General features: G+C 58.6%; 2 protein-coding genes across 2 annotated transcripts in view; both read left to right on the top strand.

The window, feature by feature from the left end:
• Positions 1-3246: 3246 nt before the first annotated feature.
• On the top strand, positions 3247-12061 carry FN3K (fructosamine 3 kinase). The gene is made up of 6 exons (XM_028520381.2): positions 3247-3577; positions 5725-5876; positions 6654-6745; positions 7113-7195; positions 10639-10761; positions 11590-12061. The coding sequence occupies exons 1-6, from the start codon at positions 3437-3439 to the stop codon at positions 11926-11928; spliced, it is 930 nt and encodes a 309-aa protein (XP_028376182.1). The 5' UTR covers positions 3247-3436; the 3' UTR covers positions 11929-12061.
• A 1346-nt stretch (positions 12062-13407) lies between these two features.
• The window catches only part of TBCD (tubulin folding cofactor D), a 130618-nt gene continuing 122461 nt past the window's right edge, over positions 13408-21564 (top strand). The window contains exons 1-5 of the mRNA XM_036034290.1: positions 13408-13709; positions 14774-14824; positions 16972-17069; positions 17995-18096; positions 20586-20732. Coding sequence (XP_035890183.1) covers positions 13514-13709; positions 14774-14824; positions 16972-17069; positions 17995-18096; positions 20586-20732 — 594 coding nt within the window. The 5' untranslated portion in view covers positions 13408-13513. The remainder of the gene's footprint in view (positions 13710-14773; positions 14825-16971; positions 17070-17994; positions 18097-20585; positions 20733-21564) is intronic.

The following is a 21564-nucleotide window of genomic DNA, read 5'->3' on the forward strand; positions in this document are numbered from 1 at the left end:
GGTTTTCCCTTGACTTGGTTGAGTAAGAGAATGGCTTCAAAATAAGGGCAGGCGCAGCCTGAGGACTTTGTAACGTTTGACCCGGATGCAGTTTGACTGCTGTTCCCAGAGCAGTGAAGGGAGGTCAAAAGCAGCAACGGTCAAATCCTGTTTCAGGAAGAAGCTCATCAGTGGCCCCAGCGAGGTCTGGGGTCGAGCAGGCAGCGCCCAGTGTCGGGGCGCCCCTGGTCTGCCTGCGGTGGGCCGGACAGGCGGGCCCCTCAGTGTGACCCAGAAGCAGAACAATGCTTCAGAGGTTTGTGTGGGAAGGGAAAGAGGACTGGGAGGGTTTTTGTAAATTTGGGGGAGGAAGGAAAATGGGGAGAGAAAGATGTGTTGTTCCACTTACTGATGCATTCGTTGGTCAGTTCCTGTAAGTGCCCCGACCAGGGACGGAACCTACAACCTTGGCCCTTCCGTGGGCTCTCACCCACTGAGCGCCCAGCCGGGGCCAGAATGGGACTTGTGACAACAGCCTGTGGCTGTGGGCCTTGCGCACGTCGTGACTCCTAGGCTGCCACCGGCCAAGGTTTCAGCTGATTTTTTCTGACGCTGGGGAGAGACCGATACCTGTCTCTGAGGGGAAGGGCGCCCCAAGCCAGCTTCATCGAGACTACAGGCGGCTGAGACAGTTTTGGGGTGCGGCTCAGGGCTGCCCTTCCTCTCTGTGGTGGGTCAAGCAGGAGCAGACGGGTCAGCAGGCAGACGCTGCGTGGAATGCGTATTCGTTCCAACCGCAGATCTTAAAGGAAGTGTCTTCCTCTCACGCTCCTGCAGTTCGTGGGAACCGTTGAGTAGGCGAGTGCCCAGATGGGCGTCTGGGAACCTGGGGTCAGTGGTCAGAGGAAGGGACGCCTTCTGGATCCCGGCGGGGGCCCTGGCCCTGGCAGGCCTTCCTGGGCTCAGAGAGCCTGAGACAGGAGGCAGCCTCCCTGGTGTCTGGCCGCCCCAGGAGGTGACAGGCCGCTGGGCTGTCAGCCTGGAAGAGCGTCCCAGGTCCCGTCCCGAGAGACTTCTCTCGGGTGCTGGGCCAGGTGCAGGGAATGGCTGGTTCTGCTCCACTGCGGCCTCCTGGGCCCCGACCTCGCGCAGAGGCAGCACGGCGTCACCGGGAAGGAGCGGAGGCCGGAGCTTTCCCGGACCGCCGCCAAGAACATGTCCGTCTTCCAGGGAGACCGCGGCGGCGCTGCGCCTGGGTCCGGAGGGTCACTGACGACGGCTTCGTGATGGTGCAGGGTCTGTCGGCTTTTTCACCTTCTCGGTTTGTTGCCCTGGCTCGTTCTAAAACACTTACTTTTGTACCCAGTTTTACATTCATAACCAAACCAAAAGCCTCGGGCCGGAAGGCCCCTGGACCCACCCAGAGCCGCTCTCCGTGAATGAAAGCCCCCCCGCAGGCCCCTGGCCCCTGGGGGCCAGCCTCTGTTTTCTGGGTTCCCGGCCTGGCTGAGCTGGCACAAATGGGGGTGGGGGTGGCAGGAGATGCGGTTTTGGTCGAGGGGAACAGTTTCGGGGGACAGTCGTGTGATGGTGTCGGTGCAGAGCCGCCTGCTGCGTCTGCATGGGTGGGGAGACTCGGCGCCACCTGCCGGCTGGCGGTGTCCGGGAGGAGCCAGGAGCCGTCCCTGCCCTTGGGGTGGCCGTGAGCATCGCAGGGAGATGGCCGCTGCCCTGGGTCTCATCACTGGGACAGTTGTACTCAGTTCTTACTGAAAATGGGACTGTTGTATCAAAACACCTCGTCGTCTGCCCTGACGCACGCGGCTCAGTGGGTTGGGCGTCGCCCCACAATTGGAAAGGTCGAGAGTTCTGTTCCCGGTCGGGGCTCACACCTGGGTTGTGGGCCGGGTCCCCTCCCATCCCCCGTGTGCCAGAGGCGACTGAGCAACCTTGCTCCCCCTCCTTTTCTCCCTCCCTTCTCTCTGTGAAGATAAAATCTTTAAAAAATCCACCTCGTTATCTGCTGCTGTCAGGGTAGCAGCCTTTCCACACATGCGTGTCTTCAGGTAACTGAGGTTCACTTCCCACGACCCTGGAAGGAACGGGCGCTTTTCTGCCTTAGCCAGAGGGCGCCACTGCACTGCCCCCCCCCCCCCCCCGCCCGGGGTCAGAGTCAGTGCACCGCCCACTGTCCCCGCTGTCCCCTGGCTAGCGCCCTTTGGTCGCTCCGCATGCAGCGGGCCCAGGGGTCCTCCTCTTTGGTGTACGGGGGTCACGGAGACCCGTCCTTCTGCCATATTTATTCATTTCCCTTTGTGCCCAAGCCCTTCAGGAACCATCCTGGCCTCTGACTGGACGAGGACGAGGCCCGAGGGCTCTCCAGGCTCGTGACACCCATGGCTGAGACACGGACGGGGCCCTCCGGAGCCCGGTGCTGCCCTGAATGCAGAAAGCCGAGGTTCCTCGGGCCGTGGGCGGCTGCGTCAGCCCCAAGCTGGGTGCAGGCTGCTGTGCGGGCCTCGAGGGGGCGCTGCTGTGTGGCAGCGAGGGAGGGCCGTCAGGAGCACTGGATGCACTGAGAGGGCGGCACCACCAGACTGAGACTAGCTGGGAGGACGGCGACCTGGGGGCCCTCCCTGCAGGTGGCCGCACCATCTCCCCTCCCACCTGCTCTGACCTCAAGCACGCGTGTGCATAGGTGTGTGCATGCCTCCGTGCACACGCGTGCGCGAGCGTGTGTATGGAGAGTTCCCCGAGTGGCGGCCCCTGTAATCAGGAGTCCCATTCGCAGGGTGGGGTCGGCCTGGTGGTATCAGGAACCCCAGAGCTGCCTCTGGCTGTGGGCACTGGGCACCCTGAGGAGCTGACTCGTTGCAGCGGTGGGTGTCCTCGGGCAGAGCCTGGTCCTGGCAGCACGAACTTGAGACCGACCCCGACACCCCCACCCCCAACTGGCCGGGTCAGTGTGAGACCTAGCCAGGGGGATGGCCTGCAGTAGCCATCTCCCCTGGGCCTTGTCCTCGTCTGCTGATGGGGAGGGTTCCAAGTCCTGTGTGGGCTCACGAAACCTCTGTGTGGGGAGGTCGGGCCCTGCGGACCCCAGGGGGTGGAAACTGCACCCCGCTATCCAGGCACACTGACTACGCAGATGCTTGGGGAGTGCCCCACTTCTGTGCCCCTATCGGAGCCTTTCCCTCTTTTCCCTCCCCCTCCTCCTCCTCCTGCTCCCTCCTCCTCCCGGAGAGGAGGGGCCGGGAGGCGGGGCCTGGAGGCAGACACCCGGGCTGGTGCTCAGATACCGCTGGCTCGCGCACCCGTCCCCTCCCCCGCAGACAGCGGCCTGGGCAGTGGCGAGCTCGCGTCCCACGCTGGGCAGTCGGCGCTATCCCCAGGTCCCTCTTCGCGTCCCCCGGCCGCCCCAGCCCCAGTCCCTGAGTTCCGTTTGTCCCCCGCCTCCATGGAGCAGCTGCTGCGCGCAGAGCTGCGCACCGCGACCCTGCGCGCCTTCGCAAGCCCGGGTGGGGGCTACATCAGCGAGGGGCGCGCCTATGACACAGACGCGGGGCCCGTGTTTGTCAAGGTCAACCACAGGGCGCAGGTGCGGGTACTGGAGAGGGGGAAGAGGTTGGGGTGCAAAGAGGGTGGAAAGAGGGGAGGGTGGAAACGGGGGAGGGGGTGGACAACGTGTGCTGGGGCGTGGGGAGGGGGTGGGGCACGGGACGCTGGGCAGGAGCCCTGGCCGAGGGTGGCCCCTTCCTGGGTCAGGCCCAGCGTCGCTGCCCCGGGGTCAGCCTGTGGCCTTGGAGCGGAGCTCTGCGGGCGAGCAGGGCTCCAGCGTTCCCTGCGGGTCCTGGGGATTCATCCGCTGCAGGATTAGTAATCCTCGACCTTTCACCAGCGTGCGCCAGTTTTCGGTTGTTTGATTTAATTTCTACGGGAGGTGGGGCTTGAGTCCTGGGCTGCTTTTGCCACTCTCCCGCCCCAGCTCTGGGCTTGGGGCTCGGGTTTCCGCAGCCCCTGTCCCGCTTTCCCTGCCTCCCACCATCAGCAGGTGTGAAAGAGGCTGAAAGGCCACCAGGACCCCCAAGGACCCCAAGGACGGGGCTCCCAATTCCCTCTACTCACAGGCCCTGCTGGTGTTCGCACCTGGTTCCATCTCCTGCTTACACTGGTTTCGTTAAACACTCATGTGTATGAGAGTACAGCACTTTACGCATGGAAACAGTTGGCCACAGCAGGTGCACCCAGGCCCCGAGAGCCGGCCTGGCCCCTTTGGGGTCTGGCAGTGTGTGTGTGGGGGGGCTGGCTGTGGGCTGGAGGGGATCCAGACAGGCCACCCCAGTGCCCCGCAGCACCGTCCAGATCTGGGAGGGACCGGGGTGGGGACTGGCCCAGCATCCCTGCTCCGTGGGCCCAAGAACTGCTGTGGAGTCTGAGATCAGAAGAAATCCCTCCAAAGGAGAAGCCCCACTCATGGGAAAGTGGTTTGGGGTTTGGGGTTCAGGCTGGCTCTGGAATCTGCACAGCTGGACCCTGGGCGCTCTGCCAGGCTGGGCCCCCACTGTTTATGCTTGAAACCCTCGATGCCAGCACGTAGCAGGGGCTCAGTGAACGCAGGAGGAGAGCAGGTGACAAGTGCAGCGCTTGGGGCGCTGGCCACCGCTCTGCAGGGCTCCAGGCGTGGGGGATGCTGCTAGGAGGGCACTTCACCTAGTTTCCCCTGCTGGCATTTCGAATTAAAGGATGGATCCTTTTGCCATGGGTTAGGGACGTAGATGCTCTGGTCTCACCTGTGAGGTTTGATTCTACAGTCAGAGTGGCTCACACACCACAATAATAAACACATGAAAAAAAATCATGTATATTGAGAGAGGGGAAAGGAAGAAGAAAGAGAGGGAGAGAAACATCCATGTGTGGTTGCCTCTCGCATGCTCCGTACTGAGGACCTGGCCTGTAACACAGGCATGTGCCCTAAGAATCGAACCGTCGACCCTTTAAAGGTTTGGAGGCCGGTGCTCAGTCCCCTGGGCCACACCAGCCAGAGCAATAAGCACATTTTTAACTGCGTCAGAGTGTACCTACGGTGAGAGTTCCTCAGCTTTGTGGGGTGGCCTATCTTTCTCCAGAGTGGGGTGCCTGGCGCCTTCCCAGCCCCTGGCCCTGCTGGGCGTTGATCTCTGTGGAGCCCTGGACCCCAGCCCTGACCTCCCCCTGCCCCGGTCACTGTGGCATGCCACCCCAAGCCACCCTAGGCCTTCTTCCCTTTCCTGTGATTGCTCCAGGCAGCGAGGGGGTGGGCAACCTGGAGGGGAGCCCAGGGTCAGCACCTGATCCTCCACTAACCCACACTGTGCGGCATCCCCCCTGCCGGCACACCCCCAGCACCCCCCAACACCCCGTGGAAGCCTGCAGCACCCTGTGGGCCCCCATCCCCACTGGAACCTCGCCCTGTGGCCTGTGCTTCCTCCGTCCCTCTCAGAGCCAGTGCTCCCTGCAGGGCTGTCTTCCTCCTGCCCATCCCAAGCCCCAGCTCAGCCTCCCCCCCGTAGCTCCTCCCACCCTAAGGGAGCCACATTGCACCTGCTTCTGAGGGGCTGATGCCCTGCTCCCCAGCCAGTTTTCAGTAACTGAGGGTTCTGGGTGCTTGTGACCCCTCGCAGTGGCTTCTGTCCAGGGCCTTGAGCCACAGCCGGGCTGCAGAGGCCTCTCTTGGAGTGGGGGCTCATGGCCGTGTTCTGGACGCAGGCCCGGCAGATGTTTGAGGGGGAGGTGGCCAGCCTGGAGGCCCTCCGGAGCACTGGCCTGGTGCGGGCGCCTCGGCCCATCAAGGTCATCGACCTGCCTGGGGGTGGTGCCGCCTTTGTGATGGAGTACCTGAAGATGAGGAGCTTGAACAGGTGAGAGAGAGCGTGAGCCGCCCAGGTAACTCAGCCTGGTTGCCATGGCAGTGGTCCCGCCCACCCACTGTTCCTGACGCTAACAGGAGCTCCCGCTCCGTGGAGGGGGATGGGTGAGCCTGGCGTGGAGCCGGCGAAGCTGCGTCAGAGACGTGCGCCGGCGCGTCCCTCGCCCGCGCTGTAGAGCGGGGCCTGGCCCAGTGATATCTGAGGTCTTTACATTTTTAAAACTATTAAAATTACATATACTTACCTTAGAAAAAGAAAGGTGGCAAATGCAAACTCACGTAAAGAATCCATAAGGCCGCCCGTGGTTCCGCCAGCAGGCAGCAGCCACCACTCACATTTTGGGGCGTCACCGCCCGCTCCGCTGCGCGCTCCCCGCCCAGAGCCTAGCCCGTGCCCTTGCGTCCCCTCGCGGCTGACCCCCTGTGCCCTCGCTGTCCGCCCCTCCACCCCCAGTCTGGCCTTTTTCTTGTGTGTGACTCATGTTTGTTTTACAAAAATTGGGGTGTGGTTTTTAACTTGACGTTACTTTTTGAGCATCTGTCCCATCATTCTCAGTACTTCCCACGGCTCCTGTGGACACCCACCTGCTTCCCGCCGCGTGGCGATTTGACACGACTTTCTGGAAAGGGTCACCGCCTGCCATTCTTTTTCCACTTTTTATAGCACGGGGAGTGGTGTTTGAGGTGTTTAAAATATTTCTAAGTGTGGAACATGCTAGCTGGCGGTTGACATTTCTTCCTTTAATGGGCGCATTCCTTCCTTCTTCAGCCAGGCGTCGAGACTCGGAGACCAGGTGGCGGACCTGCACCTTCACAACCGGAAGCTCCGGGACAAGTCGAGGGAGGCGGAGAACACAGTGGGTGCGTTCAGATCCCCCCCCCCCCCGTGCGTGCTTGGCCCAGGTGCACCCACCTGGGCTGGCGCTCAGGGCGACGTTTCAGGAGCGGGTCCCCACCCTCCGCGCTCAGTGCGGGAGTGAGGTTGTTGGGTAGCAGTGTTGATGGCGCCGATGGGCACGCGGAGTGGGCTCCTCACCCCTTTCACACCCAGCCCTGCCGTCCAGGGGGCCGCGGCCAAGGGTCCTGGCCGACTCTCGTGCTGCTCAGTTGCCAGCCTGGGTGGTGCGCCCTCGGACCACCCGAGTTCCAGCAGGGCAGCCAGGCCTGCCCTGACGTGGGGCCGGGGCCTGGGGTTTGGGGGAAAGATGGCGCCTCTTCCTGTTGGCAGGCCGGAGGGCGGAGGGCGCGGAGCCCCAGCCTGTGAGCAGGTTCGGCTTCCACACCATGACGTGCTGCGGCTTCATCCCGCAGGTGAGTGCCGGGTTAGTACGTGCCCGCTGAGCTGACGGCGGGCTCCGGCAGCCTCATGCCGGGCACCCCACCCCTTGTGTGTGGCAGCGTGCCAGTCCCCAGCCACCGGGAACACTGACCACCCAATTTCTGAAAGCAGAGGGTGAGCTGTGATGCCTGGGATGGGAGAGTTGAGCTCAGGGGTGGGAAGCCGTGGGGCAGGTGGAGGAGCGGTCCAGGCAGAGGGAACAGCAGGCTCAGGGGCCGCATTTCAGGAAGGCACATGACGCATGGGGGGCTGGGTGGGGGACAGAAGCGGCACATGAGGTCGGGGGATAAGTCCTGGTCTCTCAGCCCCTCTCCTGGGGCCTTTAAAAAACCAACGATACTGTTAAGATGCGACCCACGTGGCGCCAACACTGCTTTAAAGGGCGCAGTCCGGTGGTTTCCAGTGGATTCACAACGCTGTGCTACCAGCCCCGCCCACTTCCGGGAGACGTGCCTCCCACTGCCCCCACCCCAAACTCTGGCAGCCACGAATCTCTTGCTCTCTCTGGATTTCTCATTCTGGACGTTTCACAGACGTGCCGTTGCCCAGTGGCCAGCCTTTTGTGTCTCCCCAGTGTGGGCGGCGGGCGGTGCTCCAGGCTGAGGTCACTACGGCGAGTCTGAGGCAGACTTGGGGATCCCAGCCCAGGAGCAGGCCTCACATGTGGGGCTTGCTAGGACCCCCTAAATCTCATGGCAGAAGCCAGCTTCCTTGGGGGGAGGGCCGCACCTGCCTGGAGCCAGTGACCAGCACAGCCATGCGGTCCCCAGCAAGTACGGCTGAATGGGGCTCACTGTCCTGCTTCAGATGTCGACCTCACACAGTGGCTTTTCGAGAACCAAGGAATGAACTCAGACGCAGGTGTGAAGCAGGTGAGAAGGGCTGGTCCATCAGGGGCACAGGCGGCTCTTGAGTGGCCCTTCAGAGTCCAGATCAACAAGCCAACTCAGGTCGGCTGCAGTGCGGCCAGGAAGGGGCGAGGGATGGGAGGACACCTCCTTGTGGTATGACAAGATGGCCCAAGGACTGGCCCAAAGTTCTAGGAGGCTTCCTGCTCCTTGGGGCACTGTGGCGATTGGTGGAGTGACCCTGAGCGGTGGCGGAAGGCTCGTCAGAGGGCTGGTGCGCTGAGTCCCGGTGGGACCAGGGGCTCAGCTGTGTGACGGACATGCTGCTCCCTGAGCACCCTTCTAGGTGCTTTATCCTGCTCAACCCGCCCTGTTGCTGCAGCAACCTGATAAGGTGGGTCATACTGACCCAGCAGGTGGATGAGGAAGCTCATGCGCAGAGAAGCCCAGCAATGATCCTGAGGTCGTGTGGCTGCTAGTCAGTGGAGGCTCCAGGATTTGACCCCCAGCCTGGCTGCTAACTGGCCACACTACCCTGTGCCTCTGTCAAGGTGAAGGGCGGTCCCTCCACTTACTGCACTCCCAGGTGGCCCTGCCTTTGGTAGCTCGGGGGAAGGTCATGGCTTCCCGTGGGTGAGAAAATAAATCATGGTCCCTCTGTCCAGGTGAAGGGACTGGGCTAGCCAGTGCTGGCCTCCAGCTCCCAACTTGTACCTGTATGACCTGGTCATCCAGGAGGAAGACAGAGCTTTGGCCGCTGGGGCCCAGGCAGGCCTGCAGGGAGCCAGGGAAGGCCACCCCGTGGCCCTCAGGCTGTTGGAGCAGGGCCTCCCCACCTGCTCTTGAGGTGCACCCAGCACCAAGGGGGTGAGCCCAGGGGCTGAGTGACCATGGCACCCAGCACAGGGAGTGTCTCCAAAGCTGCCCAGGGAGATCGGGATGGCTCCCTGAAAAGCTCCTTGTCTACGGAGCTGCACAAAGGAACCCTCTGTGTAAAATCGGCTCTGCATTTAAAAAAGAAAACAACCAAAAAATGATTAAAGTGTAGTCGACATGAAAGGAACTGCACCTATTTCAAGTACCCGATGTGGTGAGTTTCGACCTCGTGAACCTCTCGCCACAGTCGGCATGATGAGTCCGTCCGTCTGTCACCCCCAACAAGTGTCCTCTTGTTCTCTCTCCCTCCTGACCGGCCCTGCTGCCGCCGCCCCTGAGCTGCCTCCTGTCACCACAGACAAGCTGCGTTGTGTGGAGCTCAGTGTAAAGGGAATCACACAGTAAACACCCTGGGTCCGGCCTCTTTCACTCGGCAGAACCACTCTGACGTTCACCCACGTTTCCGCGTGTGTCTGCAGTCCGCTCTGCTGCACGCAGAAACCTCAGTCTCTGTTGTTGTGTGTTCACCTGTCGGTGGACAGCCGGGCTGTTTCCAGGTTTTGCTTTCACAAAGAAAGATGCTACGCACCTTTGCAAACAGGAGCTTGTGTGGACCAATGCTGCCATTTATTTTGGGTAAATAAATACCTGAGAGGGAAATCCCTGGATCACGTGGTAGGTTCACATTTAACTTTTTAAGACACTGCCAAGACATTTTCAAAGCGCTGTGCCATCTACGTTTCCACCAGCCGTGTATGAGAGTTCCGGTCCCTCCACGTGCTCACCGCACTTGGTGGTTTCTGTCTTTAAAACTGGCGGCTGCAGTGAGTGGGACGTGCTGTCTCACTGAAGCTGTTCTCCCCGAGACGCAGTGATTTGGAGCATCTCTTCCTGTGCCCGCTTGCCACATAAGAGGGGCTGAAACGTTCAGGGTTATTTTGTCCTCTTCATCCATGGCCCCCTTCGCTGTGAATGACTTTCCTTCCCGTACCTGGTGACGTTCTCTGCGGAAACCTGCGTTGTCTGTTGGTGACAGGGCCACTCCAGCCTCCTTCTGTCTAGTGTCGGCGTGGCACACCGTGTCTGTCCTTTCAGCCTGGCCCTGTTTGTGCACGTGAGGTGCACTTCTCCTCTGCAGCTTACACTTGGGTCTTGCTTCGTTTGTGCAGCCTGCCCGTGCCTGTCACTGAACTAGGGTGTCTAGACCGTTCACCTGTAATGTGCTCATTCACATGGTTAGGTTGGGTCCGTCATCTCGCTATTTGTTTTTTATTTGTCCTGTCTGTTCTTTGTTCCCCTTTTCCTCTTTATCTTCTCTCTTTTGTTTTTTATTTGTTTACTTTTAGAGAGGGAGGGAGAAAGAGAGAAAGATAAATATGTGTGGTTGCCTCTTGTGCACCCCCTACTGGGGACCTGGCCCACAATCCAGGCGTGTGCCCTGACTGGGAATTGAACCAGTAACCCTTTGGTTTGCAGGCTGGTGCTCAATCCACTGAGCCATACCATCCAGTACTTTTCTCTCTTTTGGATTAACTGTGGATATTTAATGATTCCACCTTATCTCCGCTGTGGGCTAGGTGTACTATTTGCTGTGTTCTTGCAGCAGTTGATCCGGGATGTAGGCAGATTCTGTGTGTAGCCGTCCTGTGACCGCCGGCCACAGCGTCACCCGCTTCTCCCTTGCTGCCTAGGTGAACGAGTGGCAGGACGACTGGCCGACCTTCTTCGCCCGGCACCGGCTCCAGGCACAGCTGGACCTCATCGAGAAGGACTATGCTGACCGAGAGGCACGAGAACTCTGGTCCCAGCTGCAGGTGGGCATGGCAGTCATCCTCTGAGAGAGGGGCTGTCCTCCTGCGAGCCCGCCACGTTGGTGTGGGGCCCTCTGGAGTTGGGGCCACTGAGCCCTGGATGGAGCTAGTCAAGCCGAGGGCTCACGGTGCCTGACTACTGACCTGATGGGGAAACTGGGAGGGGTGGGACTTAAGGGCACGCTTGTCCCCTGAGTGTCCCCAGGTTCTTAAACCTCAGACCTTGCTCATGTGAAACACAGGTACTTGGGTCGTAAACGCTGGCATTTACCTTTACTTTCTTGTCCACTTTTACCCTGTTCTTCCGTTTCTGCCACAGCACCAGCGTTTCAGCTCTTAGAGCAGATGGGGGCAGCAGATGCCTGAGGGCCTGCTTTCAGAACAACACCCAAAATGTTAAAAATGCAATTTGCATATCAATCTAGGGTGAGCGTGCATTGAAGAAGTGTTTAACTCTTCAGTGAGGTAACTGGTAGGACACAGAAGCGGTGCTGACAAGGTGCTGTAAATAAAAGACAAGTGGAGAAAGTTTGCTTGTTCAGTGAACATCTTCACTGAAGTTGTATGGCCCTTGTTCTATAGGACATTAAAACCACAACCTCTGAGGCCCAGTACCGTGTGGAAACCATCAGTGTTGTAGAGCTTCTGGGCCCGAGTCCGAGGTCAATGGGAAGACAAAGTGACACTCCCCTGGGGTCGGAGGGTCCCTATCTCTGGCCTTGCTTGGACCTTGAACAAACACGAGGCCATCTTTGCCTTAGATCCCTGTATTGCATGAGGAGACTGGCTGATAGTCCCGTGATAACTAGCGTCCGCTACTTATTTCCGTAGGTGAAGATCCCGGATCTGTTTTGTGGCGTGGAGGTCGTCCCCGCCCTTCTCCACGGGGATCTCTGGGCAGGAAATGTGGCCGAGGACGACTCCGGGCCCATTATTTATGACCCGGCTTCCTTCTATGGCCATTCTGAGTTTGAACTGGCGATTGCCTTGATGTTCGGTGGCTTTCCCAGGTCCTTCTTCACCGCCTACCACCGGAAGGTCCCCAAGGCTCCGGGGTTCGACCGGCGGCTGCTGCTGTACCAGCTCTTTAACTACCTGAACCACTGGAACCACTTTGGGCGGGAATACAGGAGTCCGTCTCTGAGCACCATGAGGAAGCTGCTCAAGTAGCAACCTGTCCGTGCCGCTGCCCACCTGTCCACCTCCTCAGCAGACACCTGGGGGGAAGCGACAGCAGGGCCAGCTGCAGGGGCTGACTAATAAAGCCAGTGGGGGCTTCAGGGATGGAACTGCTGTGTCTGACGTCCACCTGCATCTCCATTCTCTGTGCACCCGGGTGTTTACAGGGTGCCCAGACCACCGGAAGGTTTCTAGTGGACTCATTACATATCCGTCTGGGGGGTATTTGAAGTTTGGGTTTTCACAATACTTGTATAGACATTCATACAGATTTGGGGTTTGCTTATGTGAAGATGGTGTCCCACCCCTGTGGACGTGGGGCTCCTGTTTTAACTCAGGTAGAGTGGGGGACCACAAATTGTGTCCCATTTCTTAAGCACCTCTGGGCATGGGTGGGTCTTCATGTCCACCCTTGAGGTGGGACAGATGCAAGGAAGGGCCTGGATGTTGTGGCCCTTCTGCGCTTGGGCTGCAGCCACTGCCCAGCCCCTCTCCTCTCCATTTTTCAGCTGGTGTGTTTTCCGCTGGGTAAAAAGGAGGGGGGCAGCAGGGAGAGAGGCTTTGGGCACTGGGGTGTGCCCCACAGCCAGGACATCTGCGATGTACAGGGTGGTTGGGATGTCGGGCTGTCTGGGGGCAGGCAGTACCTAGCAGTGTTTCTGGGACATCGTGGCTGGGGCATCCGGGTTTCACTTGTGTGGCTCCAAGGTCAGGAGGCCACGTGATTACCACTCCTCGAAAAATTACCCATTAATTCACAGTGGTAGGAACGCCCAAATTTCTCGTTTCTGTGAAGTGGGGTTGTCTAGTGGGATTCATCCCCAATGGAGACAGAGGAGCCTATTGAAGGCTTTATAGAAGGAATTCCACCCCAAACACTTCCTCTAGACAGCTGACCATCTCAAACGCAAACCGCCACCGTGGGCAGCAGCCACGTCTGCGGGAGACGATAGCTGGAGCTTGAGTGTGCAGAGGCGGCCAGGGCGGCTGCAGGACCTGCGGTGATGATGGATGGCTGCTGGGAGCCACGCGGGACAGGGCATAAGGGAGCCGATGGGCCCAGGCCTGGAGAGTCTACTCCAAACCCCAGCGTGGGCTGCATCCCAGCCAGGCCCCTAGGTCCAACATCCCTACGAGCTCAAACCCCACCGCCCCGACCCACGGGCCCAGACCCTCCTGACTCCGCCCCCACCCTCCTGACTCCGCCCCCACCACGGGCCCAGACCCTCCTGACTCCGCCCCCACCACGGGACCAGGACCGCCGGACTCCGCACTCACCCCCTAGCCTAGATTCCCGACTCTGCAGGGATTCCACCCGCTCCCCGCCCCAGCTTCACGCCCTGGGACTCGGCTCTCCCGGGCTCCGCCCCGCCCCGCCCCGCCCCTCCCCTCCCCGCCCCGCCCCTCCCCGCCCGAGCTGGGCTCCGCCTCCGCGCGCCCTATTTTGACGGCCGACGCGCGCCGTAGCGGGCCCCGCGCGTGAGGTCAGAGGTCGCTGGGCGCGGTCTGCGTCGGCTGGTCCCTCAGCCTCCTCAGCGGTCGCCGGCGTCCTGCATCTCGCGTCCCGGTGCCGAGGATGGGTCTGAGCGAGGAGCCGCCCGCGGGCGCGCCGGAGGATGGGCTGGAGGACGAGCCGGAAGACGGGGTCCTGGCCCGCGGCGGCGCCCTCGAGGCTTTCGGCGACAGCGCGGAGGCACGCGCGCTGCTGGGCGGCTTGCGGGCGGTGCTGGGGGACCGCGCGGCCCGGGAGGGCGTCCTGCAGCGGTTCCGAGGTGCGTGCGGTCCCGGGGGCGGGCAGGGGGCCCTGGCGCTGCCCGGGGTGCGCCCTGGGCTGGACCCGCTTCCTTTCCGGCGTGACCGCCTGGGAGCCGCTGCGGTGCGGGCGCGACCGCGCCCAGGGCGGAGGGTGGCCGCGTGGGCCGGGGACCTGCCTCCTCGCCTCGGGTCCTCGGACCGCGCGGGGCCCCGGGGCAGGGAGCGGGGAGCGCGAGCGCTGGCGGAAGCCGGTGCCTGACAAAGGCCCGCGAGCTGACAGCCTCCCGCGCGGGCTGCCGAGCCGCGTGCCGGCCGGGAGGAGGTCGGGCCCCGGGCGTGCAGCCCCACTCCCGGTCCTGAGACCGGGGAAGCAAGCGTGCGTGGAAGGACGGATCCCCGCCGCTGCCGGCAGAGCGGGGTGGGGACACCCGCGGAGTTGTCCGCGCCTTCGGGGGTCGCGGCCGCGCCGGGGAGCTCGCGCGGGGCCGAGGCGCGGTGGCGCCGGGGGGCAGTGCTCCCCTGGGGCTTCATCGGAGTCAGCGCTGGAGCAGGGACGGTCTCACCGGTCCGTGGGCCCCGGCCCGCGGTGAGCGGGTGCCTCTGTCTGGTGTCTGTAGCTGCGCCTGCCGGGGTTTCACGCCGGACCCTCGGACCAGCTCCTCGTCCAGGAGAAGCTGCGGACGGGGGGTGTGTCCCCGGACCGTCAGCGGGAGTGTCGGGTGGTGCGTGGCGCTCGTGTTAGTGTAGTGTAGTCATTCAGCTGAGACCGTGTTTGCGGACCTTTTTGGCTAAAACTTAGGAGGTCTGGCTGGGAGGGCGTGTGGTGGTGGGGAACCAGAGCGGGGAGGGGCCTGTGTTTAAGGGAGGGGAGACCGGAGATGGGCAGTGAACGGGAGAGAGGAGGAGGGAGGAGGAGGGAGGAAGGGTTCTGAGAGGGGGGTGTGCCCACCAAGCCCCGAGCACCGGCGCGGCCCAGGGCTGTCGGGGGCTGCCCTGGAAGTCACGGAGGGGAACTCGAGTGTTTCTGGGCTCCTGTGCCTGTTGGCCTCAGTCCTGTTAATTCTCACGTTTTTCTTTTCAGCAATAATGGACAAGTACCAGGAGCAGCCTCACTTGTTGGACCCACATCTTGGTAAGAGAAGGGGCTGATGACTCTGATTCTGGTCACTCAGCTGCAGGCGGTCCCAAGTGGCTCGGTGTGCGCGCCTGCTGCTGAGGGTGTCGGCACAAAGTTCCTGGCTCTGGGCAGCGGGGCCGGGAGCCCCACCCATCCCTCAAGGCTGCGGGCCGTGTCTTGGAGCTGCTTTCCTCTGCTGCCGGGAAAGGACACGCCTTTACTCTCCGTGTACGCTTTGCTCTGCCCGCCTCTGGTGTGTTTTTTGCACGGGAGCAAGTGCTCTGGATGGGTCACCACTTAGTCCTCACAGCACCTGAGGCAGGTGCTCCCAGGAGCGCAGCTTGGGTTTTCACAACTGTGGGGTCTTGCTTGCTTGTTTTTAGGAAGGGGAGGGAGGGAGAGAGGGGGAGAGAAACTTCAGTTGCCTCTTGCACGTTCCGTGACTGGGATTGAACCTGCAAGCCAGGTGTGTGCTGGACCTGGGATGGAACTGGTGACCTTTTGGTTTTCACGATGCCCAACCACCGGAGCCACACCCGTGAGGGTGTGTTTCCATAACTTGCATGTGGGAGAATGATCTTTTGGTATCTTCCCTCTTTTTATTTATTTATTTATTTATTTATCCATAAGTATGCATCATCAATGAATGAAGACATTTACTTTTTTTAAAAAAGATTTTATTTTATTTTTAGAGAGGGAAGGGAGGGAGAAAGAGAGAGAGAGAAACATCAATGTGTGGTTGCTGGGGGCTGCGGCCTGCAACCCAGGCATGTGCCCTGACTGGGAATCTTATCTGTGATGCTTTGGTTCGCAGCCTGCGCTCAATCCACTGAGCTACGCCAACCAGAGCTCTTTTTATGTATTTTTAACCTATTTCATACTGATAGCAGTGTTTTCCCCTATAAAAAGTAATACATGCTTCTGGTGGTGAGCTTGGGATGGAGGAAGGAAGGGTGGGGCAGAGGATGGGCACGTGAGCCGAGAGCCAGACCACCTGGATTCACGTCCCAGCCCCACCACTCCGCTGCTCTGCGCCTGAGCCTCCTCACCTGTGAACCAGGGTTGTCTGCACTGCCCCCCCCCCCCCCCCCCCGCCCTGGGCGGTTGAGGAAGAACGGTGTGAACGTGTAGGCACCGAGGGTTAGCTTCGCCTGCACACATGCACCTTCGGAAAGGGGGCTCGTGCTGTGCCTGGTGTTCAGGTAACCAACGGGTTTCTAGAAGGTGAGCTTCCTGAGGTCCCTGCGCTCTCAGGCGGGGCCGTCCTTGGTTGGCCGCCTGGCTGGTGAGGTGGGACCTGCATCCAGTGATGCCCAGGCCCAGGGCTGAGTTTCTGTTTCAGGTGCTCTTTTTCCCCTAAGAGCTTCTAGAACCTGGTGTTTCGCGAGGGTGCGCCCTGTTCCGGGCCGCCTTTTCCCGCACCGGGCAGTTTGAGGTTGAAGGCTGTGTCCTTCAGCACGAGGGGCTCTGCGTCTGGAGTGTGCGCGGTCATCGCTCTGCCTTTGCCCTCTCTGCTGCACCTGGGGCTGGGCGTTGGAGTTGCCCTCCGGGTCCCTGGTGGTTCTTCTCCTCACGGCTCCGCCGTTCGGTCTGTGGTTCGCACGTGGACGCTGTTTCTGAGCTTGTGTTGCCGGTGGTGTTGCTTCTGGAGAGCCCTCTCGATTCTGCATCCCGCATCTCCGCTGCAGTCACTCACTCCGATGCTTCCTGTGCAGCCTGTAGGCTCCCGTGCCGTCTGTCGTCTGCACAGAGGGACTGCAGCGCCGTGCCGTGGGCGCGACGTGTGGGCCAGTCGGCCGCCTGTCCTCCGGAGGAGGGGCTCGCAGCCTCTCGGCGGAGGGTGGTGGCGGCTGTGGGCTGTGATGCGTGGCCCTGCCGTGTGGAGGTGTGCTCCCGCTTAGCTGACGGTTTGGGTCACGAAAGGACACTGAATTTCGTCAGATGCGTTTTCTGCACCTCCTGATGGTCGTGTGGTTTTGTATTCTTTGGCTTTCCTTCCGCTCGTTCTGTCGGATCCTGAGAGGAGCACAGAGCTCTTCCGCTGTAGGTACAGGCTTGCGTATTTCTCCTTTCAGTTTTCAGTCTTTGCCTGATTAGGAAGCTCTGTGACTTGTCTAAATTAACAGTTTTATAGCAGATGCTTTATATCTCTCTTTTTCCAGAGTGGATGATGAATATGCTGATGGACATAGTGCAAGATAAGACGTCTCCAGATGACCTCGTACACCTGGCTTTTAAATTTCTGTACATCATCACCAAGGTAACACCTACCTAGTACTTCGTGGTTGGCAGAACACTTTCTTAATACACTTCTTCCACAAGTTACCTTTCAAAATGTTATTTCTTGGAAAAGGTGGTTTGGACCCACAAGTTGTGAGTTTTACCCTGTTTTGGGACCCGATATTAGTGACCCAGGGGTTCCTTCCGCTGCAGCAGTGTCCCAGGCACTGAGGGTTTTGCATTTGCACAGAGCAAGTACCACCTAACTAGAAAGGAGGAGAGACGGAACTCAGCGACTCATCCAGCAGAGTTCTGTGCGAGGGAAAAGCAGACACACTTGGTGGAAATGCAAGTGCTCCCCAAACTTGAGTGTTGAGATGAATGTCCTGGGGACCTCGGTGTCATGAAAGCTCTTGTGGGCGTGTCTGGGGTGGGGCCCGATGGGCTTCGTTTTCACAAGCTCTCAAGAGGCCCCTGTGCTGGCCTGCACTCACGGACGGGGGTTTTGAAGGAGGGGGCGACTCAGCCATCTCGGGGTGGGTTTGTGGTTCTGGGGGTTACACGTGGCAGTAGGGTCCCCCCGAAGGTGTGGTGCCGCTGCATTTCACGGGAGTCTTCCTGAGCCTGGGACCTGCGAGGTCCTCTGGGACTCAGTCTTCATGTTGACCCGAGCACTTGTCTTCACACAGACAAGGCTGGGGCCAGACTTCTTCGTAGCGTGTTTGCGGTGAGCCACGGGGGGATGTGTCGGTCAGACGGGGACCGAGCATGCCTGTGGGAGGTGACTGAGGAGACAAAGACGGTTTGCTTATTGTTCGCTCTTCCTGAGTTGTGTCACTGGGATGCAGTGGGTTGTCTTTGATCGTCGGGTGGCGCAGGTGGTGACTTCCGATGAGGAAAAGTAATTTGCTCCTTCCAGCGTTTTTTAATCATGTGACAATTCAGTGCCTTTTTTCATTTGGTAGGTCCGAGGGTATAAAACATTTCTCCGCCTGTTTCCTCATGAAGTAGCCGACGTGTGTCCGGTTCTGGACATGGTGGCAAACCAGAATCCCAAAGACCACGAGGTGAGTGTCTGTTGTCCCCCACCCCCAGCCCCCCTCCCCGTGCGCCCCCTCCTGCTCTGGTGCCGTCGGCTGCCCGTTTCTTTCGGTTCTATCTGGTCACTCTCATTTCTTTTATTCTTTGGCTTTCTTACTTTTACATATTTAAACTTTCTTTTAAAACAATGCCTTTATACAAAAATAGGGCCCTGGTTGGTGTGTCTCAGTGGGTTGAACATCAGCCTGCGAACCAAAGGGTTGCCTGTGTGATTCCCAGTCAGGGCACACGCCTGGGTTGCAGGCCAGGTTCCGGGTTAGGGGTGTGCGAGAGGCAGCTGATCGATGTTTCTCTCCCTTTCCCTCTTTTTAAAAAATAAATAAAATGATTTAAAAAAATGCCTGTACAGTATGGTGATAACTATATCACCATCCAGTTTTCTTTGACTTGAAATACAACTACGTTGGAGGATATTTGCTTAGTGAACTAAGTCAGGGAAAGGCGAATACTGTGTAACTTTGCTTATTTGTGGAACCTCAGGAAGAAGGTAAATGAGCAAACAAAATTCAAGCACACTCGTAGACATAGAGGGAACGGGTGGTTGCCAGAGGGTACGGGGCTTGAGGGACTGGGACAGGGGTGTCAAACTCATGTTCACCGGGGCCACATTGCCCCCACAGTTGCCTGCAAAGGGCCAGATGTAATTTTAGGACTGTGTAAATGTAACTTCTCCCTAACTAGGGGCAAGGAGCTCTACATTTTGCCCTTTAAAGGCAACAGTGAGGCTGATGCGGCCCCCAGTGAAGGTGAGTTTGACACCCCTGGACTGGGAGAAGAAGTACAGATTGGTACTTACAGAATCATTGCAGGGCCGTGAAGTGCAGTGTAGGGAATACAGAGGTAACTCTGCCCTGTGCCACGTGGGTACTGGAAGTACTGGGGAGTCCCTTTGTGAAGTACGATCATCTAACCCCAACCCTGTACACCTGACGCTAATTCAAAATAATATTGAAAGTAAACTGCAATTGAAGAATTAAAATGAACTACATTGGGGTCACCCAGACCACCCCCAAGTTCGATTTCCTAGGGCCACTCACAGGAGTCAGCACGTGTTGGGTTGGTCAAAAAGTCCGTTTAGTTTTTTCCATAAAATAGAAGACACATTTTTCATGTTCAGCTTTATTGACTTGGATATTTTGAGTATGTTGGCTGTCTCCCACGTGGTATGATGTTGATGGTTCTCAAGTAATGTCTCGATTTGATCGCTGTCAACTTCAGCTGGTCCTCCCAACTGTGGAGCATCGTCCAGCGAAAAATCTTCCTCAAAAAATCTCCAGCGCAAAACCTCACAAACCACTTTTGACATGTTTGATCAGTCACAGCGCCTTCTCCATACACTGCACAAAGCTTTTTTGTGTGTTTCAGTTGCATTTTATGTTTCTTGAAATAATAAAGTACAATCTGTTGAAAATGTTGCATATTTTCTTCCTTCTTCAATATTAAAAAGTCTGCACAAAAATTCACCAATTTTGATAAGTTTTTTTAATGCACGCTGACATGACAGCTTTCACAGTACAGTTTAACAAAATTGTTTTGAATGAAGTTAAGGACACCTAAGCACCACTAGAGCCATCATATGGGAAAAAACCCCACAAATGAACGTTTTGCCCATCCCAGCAGTGGTGCTACATGGCTGGGGTTTATTATAGCAACATCGGCAAAGGGAAAGGCACACAGGTGAGGTCACACCAGCAGCAAACTCCCAGAGCCTTCTCCTGGTTGCGTCACACCGAGCACTCGTACTTCCCCAGCACCGCGTTGTGACAACACGTGTGACGTGTCCCCCATGAAAGGTCATGGAGACACCCGGGGTTTCTGTGGGGGCTGGTCACGTGGGTACCCTGCCTCTGCCTAGCACACGCTATAACTTCAGGCTCACAGCAGGGAAGCAGGCGATCAGCACCAGCCTCGTCCGTCCCCCGGGCCGTCAGGGAGCAGGTTCCCAGAGCCCCGCCTGCAGGAGGGCAGCCGGCCGTCTGCCTGCTCTCGGTGGACGGCGGGGCGCGCCTTTCCCGCTTGCTGCTCGCGCCCCCATGGGGACTCGAGGGCCAGAGCGGAGCCCCATCTTCCTGCTGAAACTGAGGCACTTGCCTTTGATCGAGGTTGAATTTCTTTTTCTTCTCAAGTCTTCTGTTTTACCTGATTTCTGCTTTCCGCTTTCTCAAAAGACTGGTTGCATGCTGAAGGGTGAAGACAAGCTGTGAGAGGGATTGTTACGATTATTCGTTGTTCACTTTGCTGTTTCTTTGATCTCCCGCAGTAGCCAAGTCCGTGACGGGGTGTGTGTGTGTGTGTGTGTGTGTGTGTGTGTTGGGAACGACCGTGGGCCCCCCACCCTCGCCCTGCAGCTGGTGGTGTCGGGGGGGGGGGGGGGCCCGTGGCGGGCGTCAGGGCCGGGAGTGGGGTGTGCAGGCCACCTCAGTTCTCTCTGCAGGAGTTGTTTTCCTTTGCTCAGACGTGGGAGACCCGCTACGTGCTGCTGTTGTGGCTCTCCGTGATCTGCCTGATCCCTTTCGATTTCTCACGCCTCGACGGGAACCTTCTCTGTCAGCCGGGCCAGATGCGCATGTCCATCATGGACCGTGTTCTCCGGACAGCACAGGTGGGTGTGGCCCTGCCGAGGCCTGCCCCGGTGCGGGTCCTTTCCTGTGCCTGTGCCGCCGCGCGGTCGGGGCATAATCAGGGCACGCTCGACACTTCCGGGTCTCTGCAGCTGCTGCTGGTTGTTTTTCAGCGGGGTGAACTTCTACTTCATAACTTATTTTGAAATGGTGATAATTTGTAGGGGTCAGGATGCATTACTTTAGCAAACCTCATTTCTTTGTAATAGACATTGCAAATAATCTGAGCATAATAACATAAGAGGTTTCAGGGGCATCGGTGAGAGAAAATAGAGGTCTGTTCTTTTAAAAGATTTTACAGTATTTATTTTCAGAGAGAGGGGAGGGGGGGGAGAAAGAGAGGGAGAGAAACATCAGTGTGTGGCTGCCTCTTGTGCGCCGCCCCCTACTGGGGACCTGGCCTGCAACCCAGGCATGTGCCCTGACTGGGAATCGAACTGGCGACCCTTTGGTTTGCAGGCTGGCGCTCAATCCACAGAGTCACCAGTCAGGGCCATTTTTAACTTACATTTTAATATTACATAGATAATATATGATCACTGTAGGAAAACTGAAAAATAGAGAAGCAACGAAGACAATAAAATCTCTCAAATTCTAGTGTGAGGAGATAATACTTATGTATAGTTTTCAAACTTCTGGTGCAAATGTAAATAGACATAGATTATTTGGGTGTCCACTGCTGCTCAAAGAGCTGCCTGAACAGGAGCAGTTGAACACCAGCCAGTGAGCTCTCCGGGCTCCCGGCAGGACCTGCTGGCAAGTTCTCAGGGTTGTTGCAGTGGGGGCCTCAGTTCTCTGCTGGCTGTTCCTTAC

Source organism: Phyllostomus discolor, chromosome 8, assembly GCF_004126475.2.
Source record: "Phyllostomus discolor isolate MPI-MPIP mPhyDis1 chromosome 8, mPhyDis1.pri.v3, whole genome shotgun sequence".
Classification (NCBI taxonomy): domain Eukaryota; kingdom Metazoa; phylum Chordata; class Mammalia; order Chiroptera; family Phyllostomidae; genus Phyllostomus; species Phyllostomus discolor.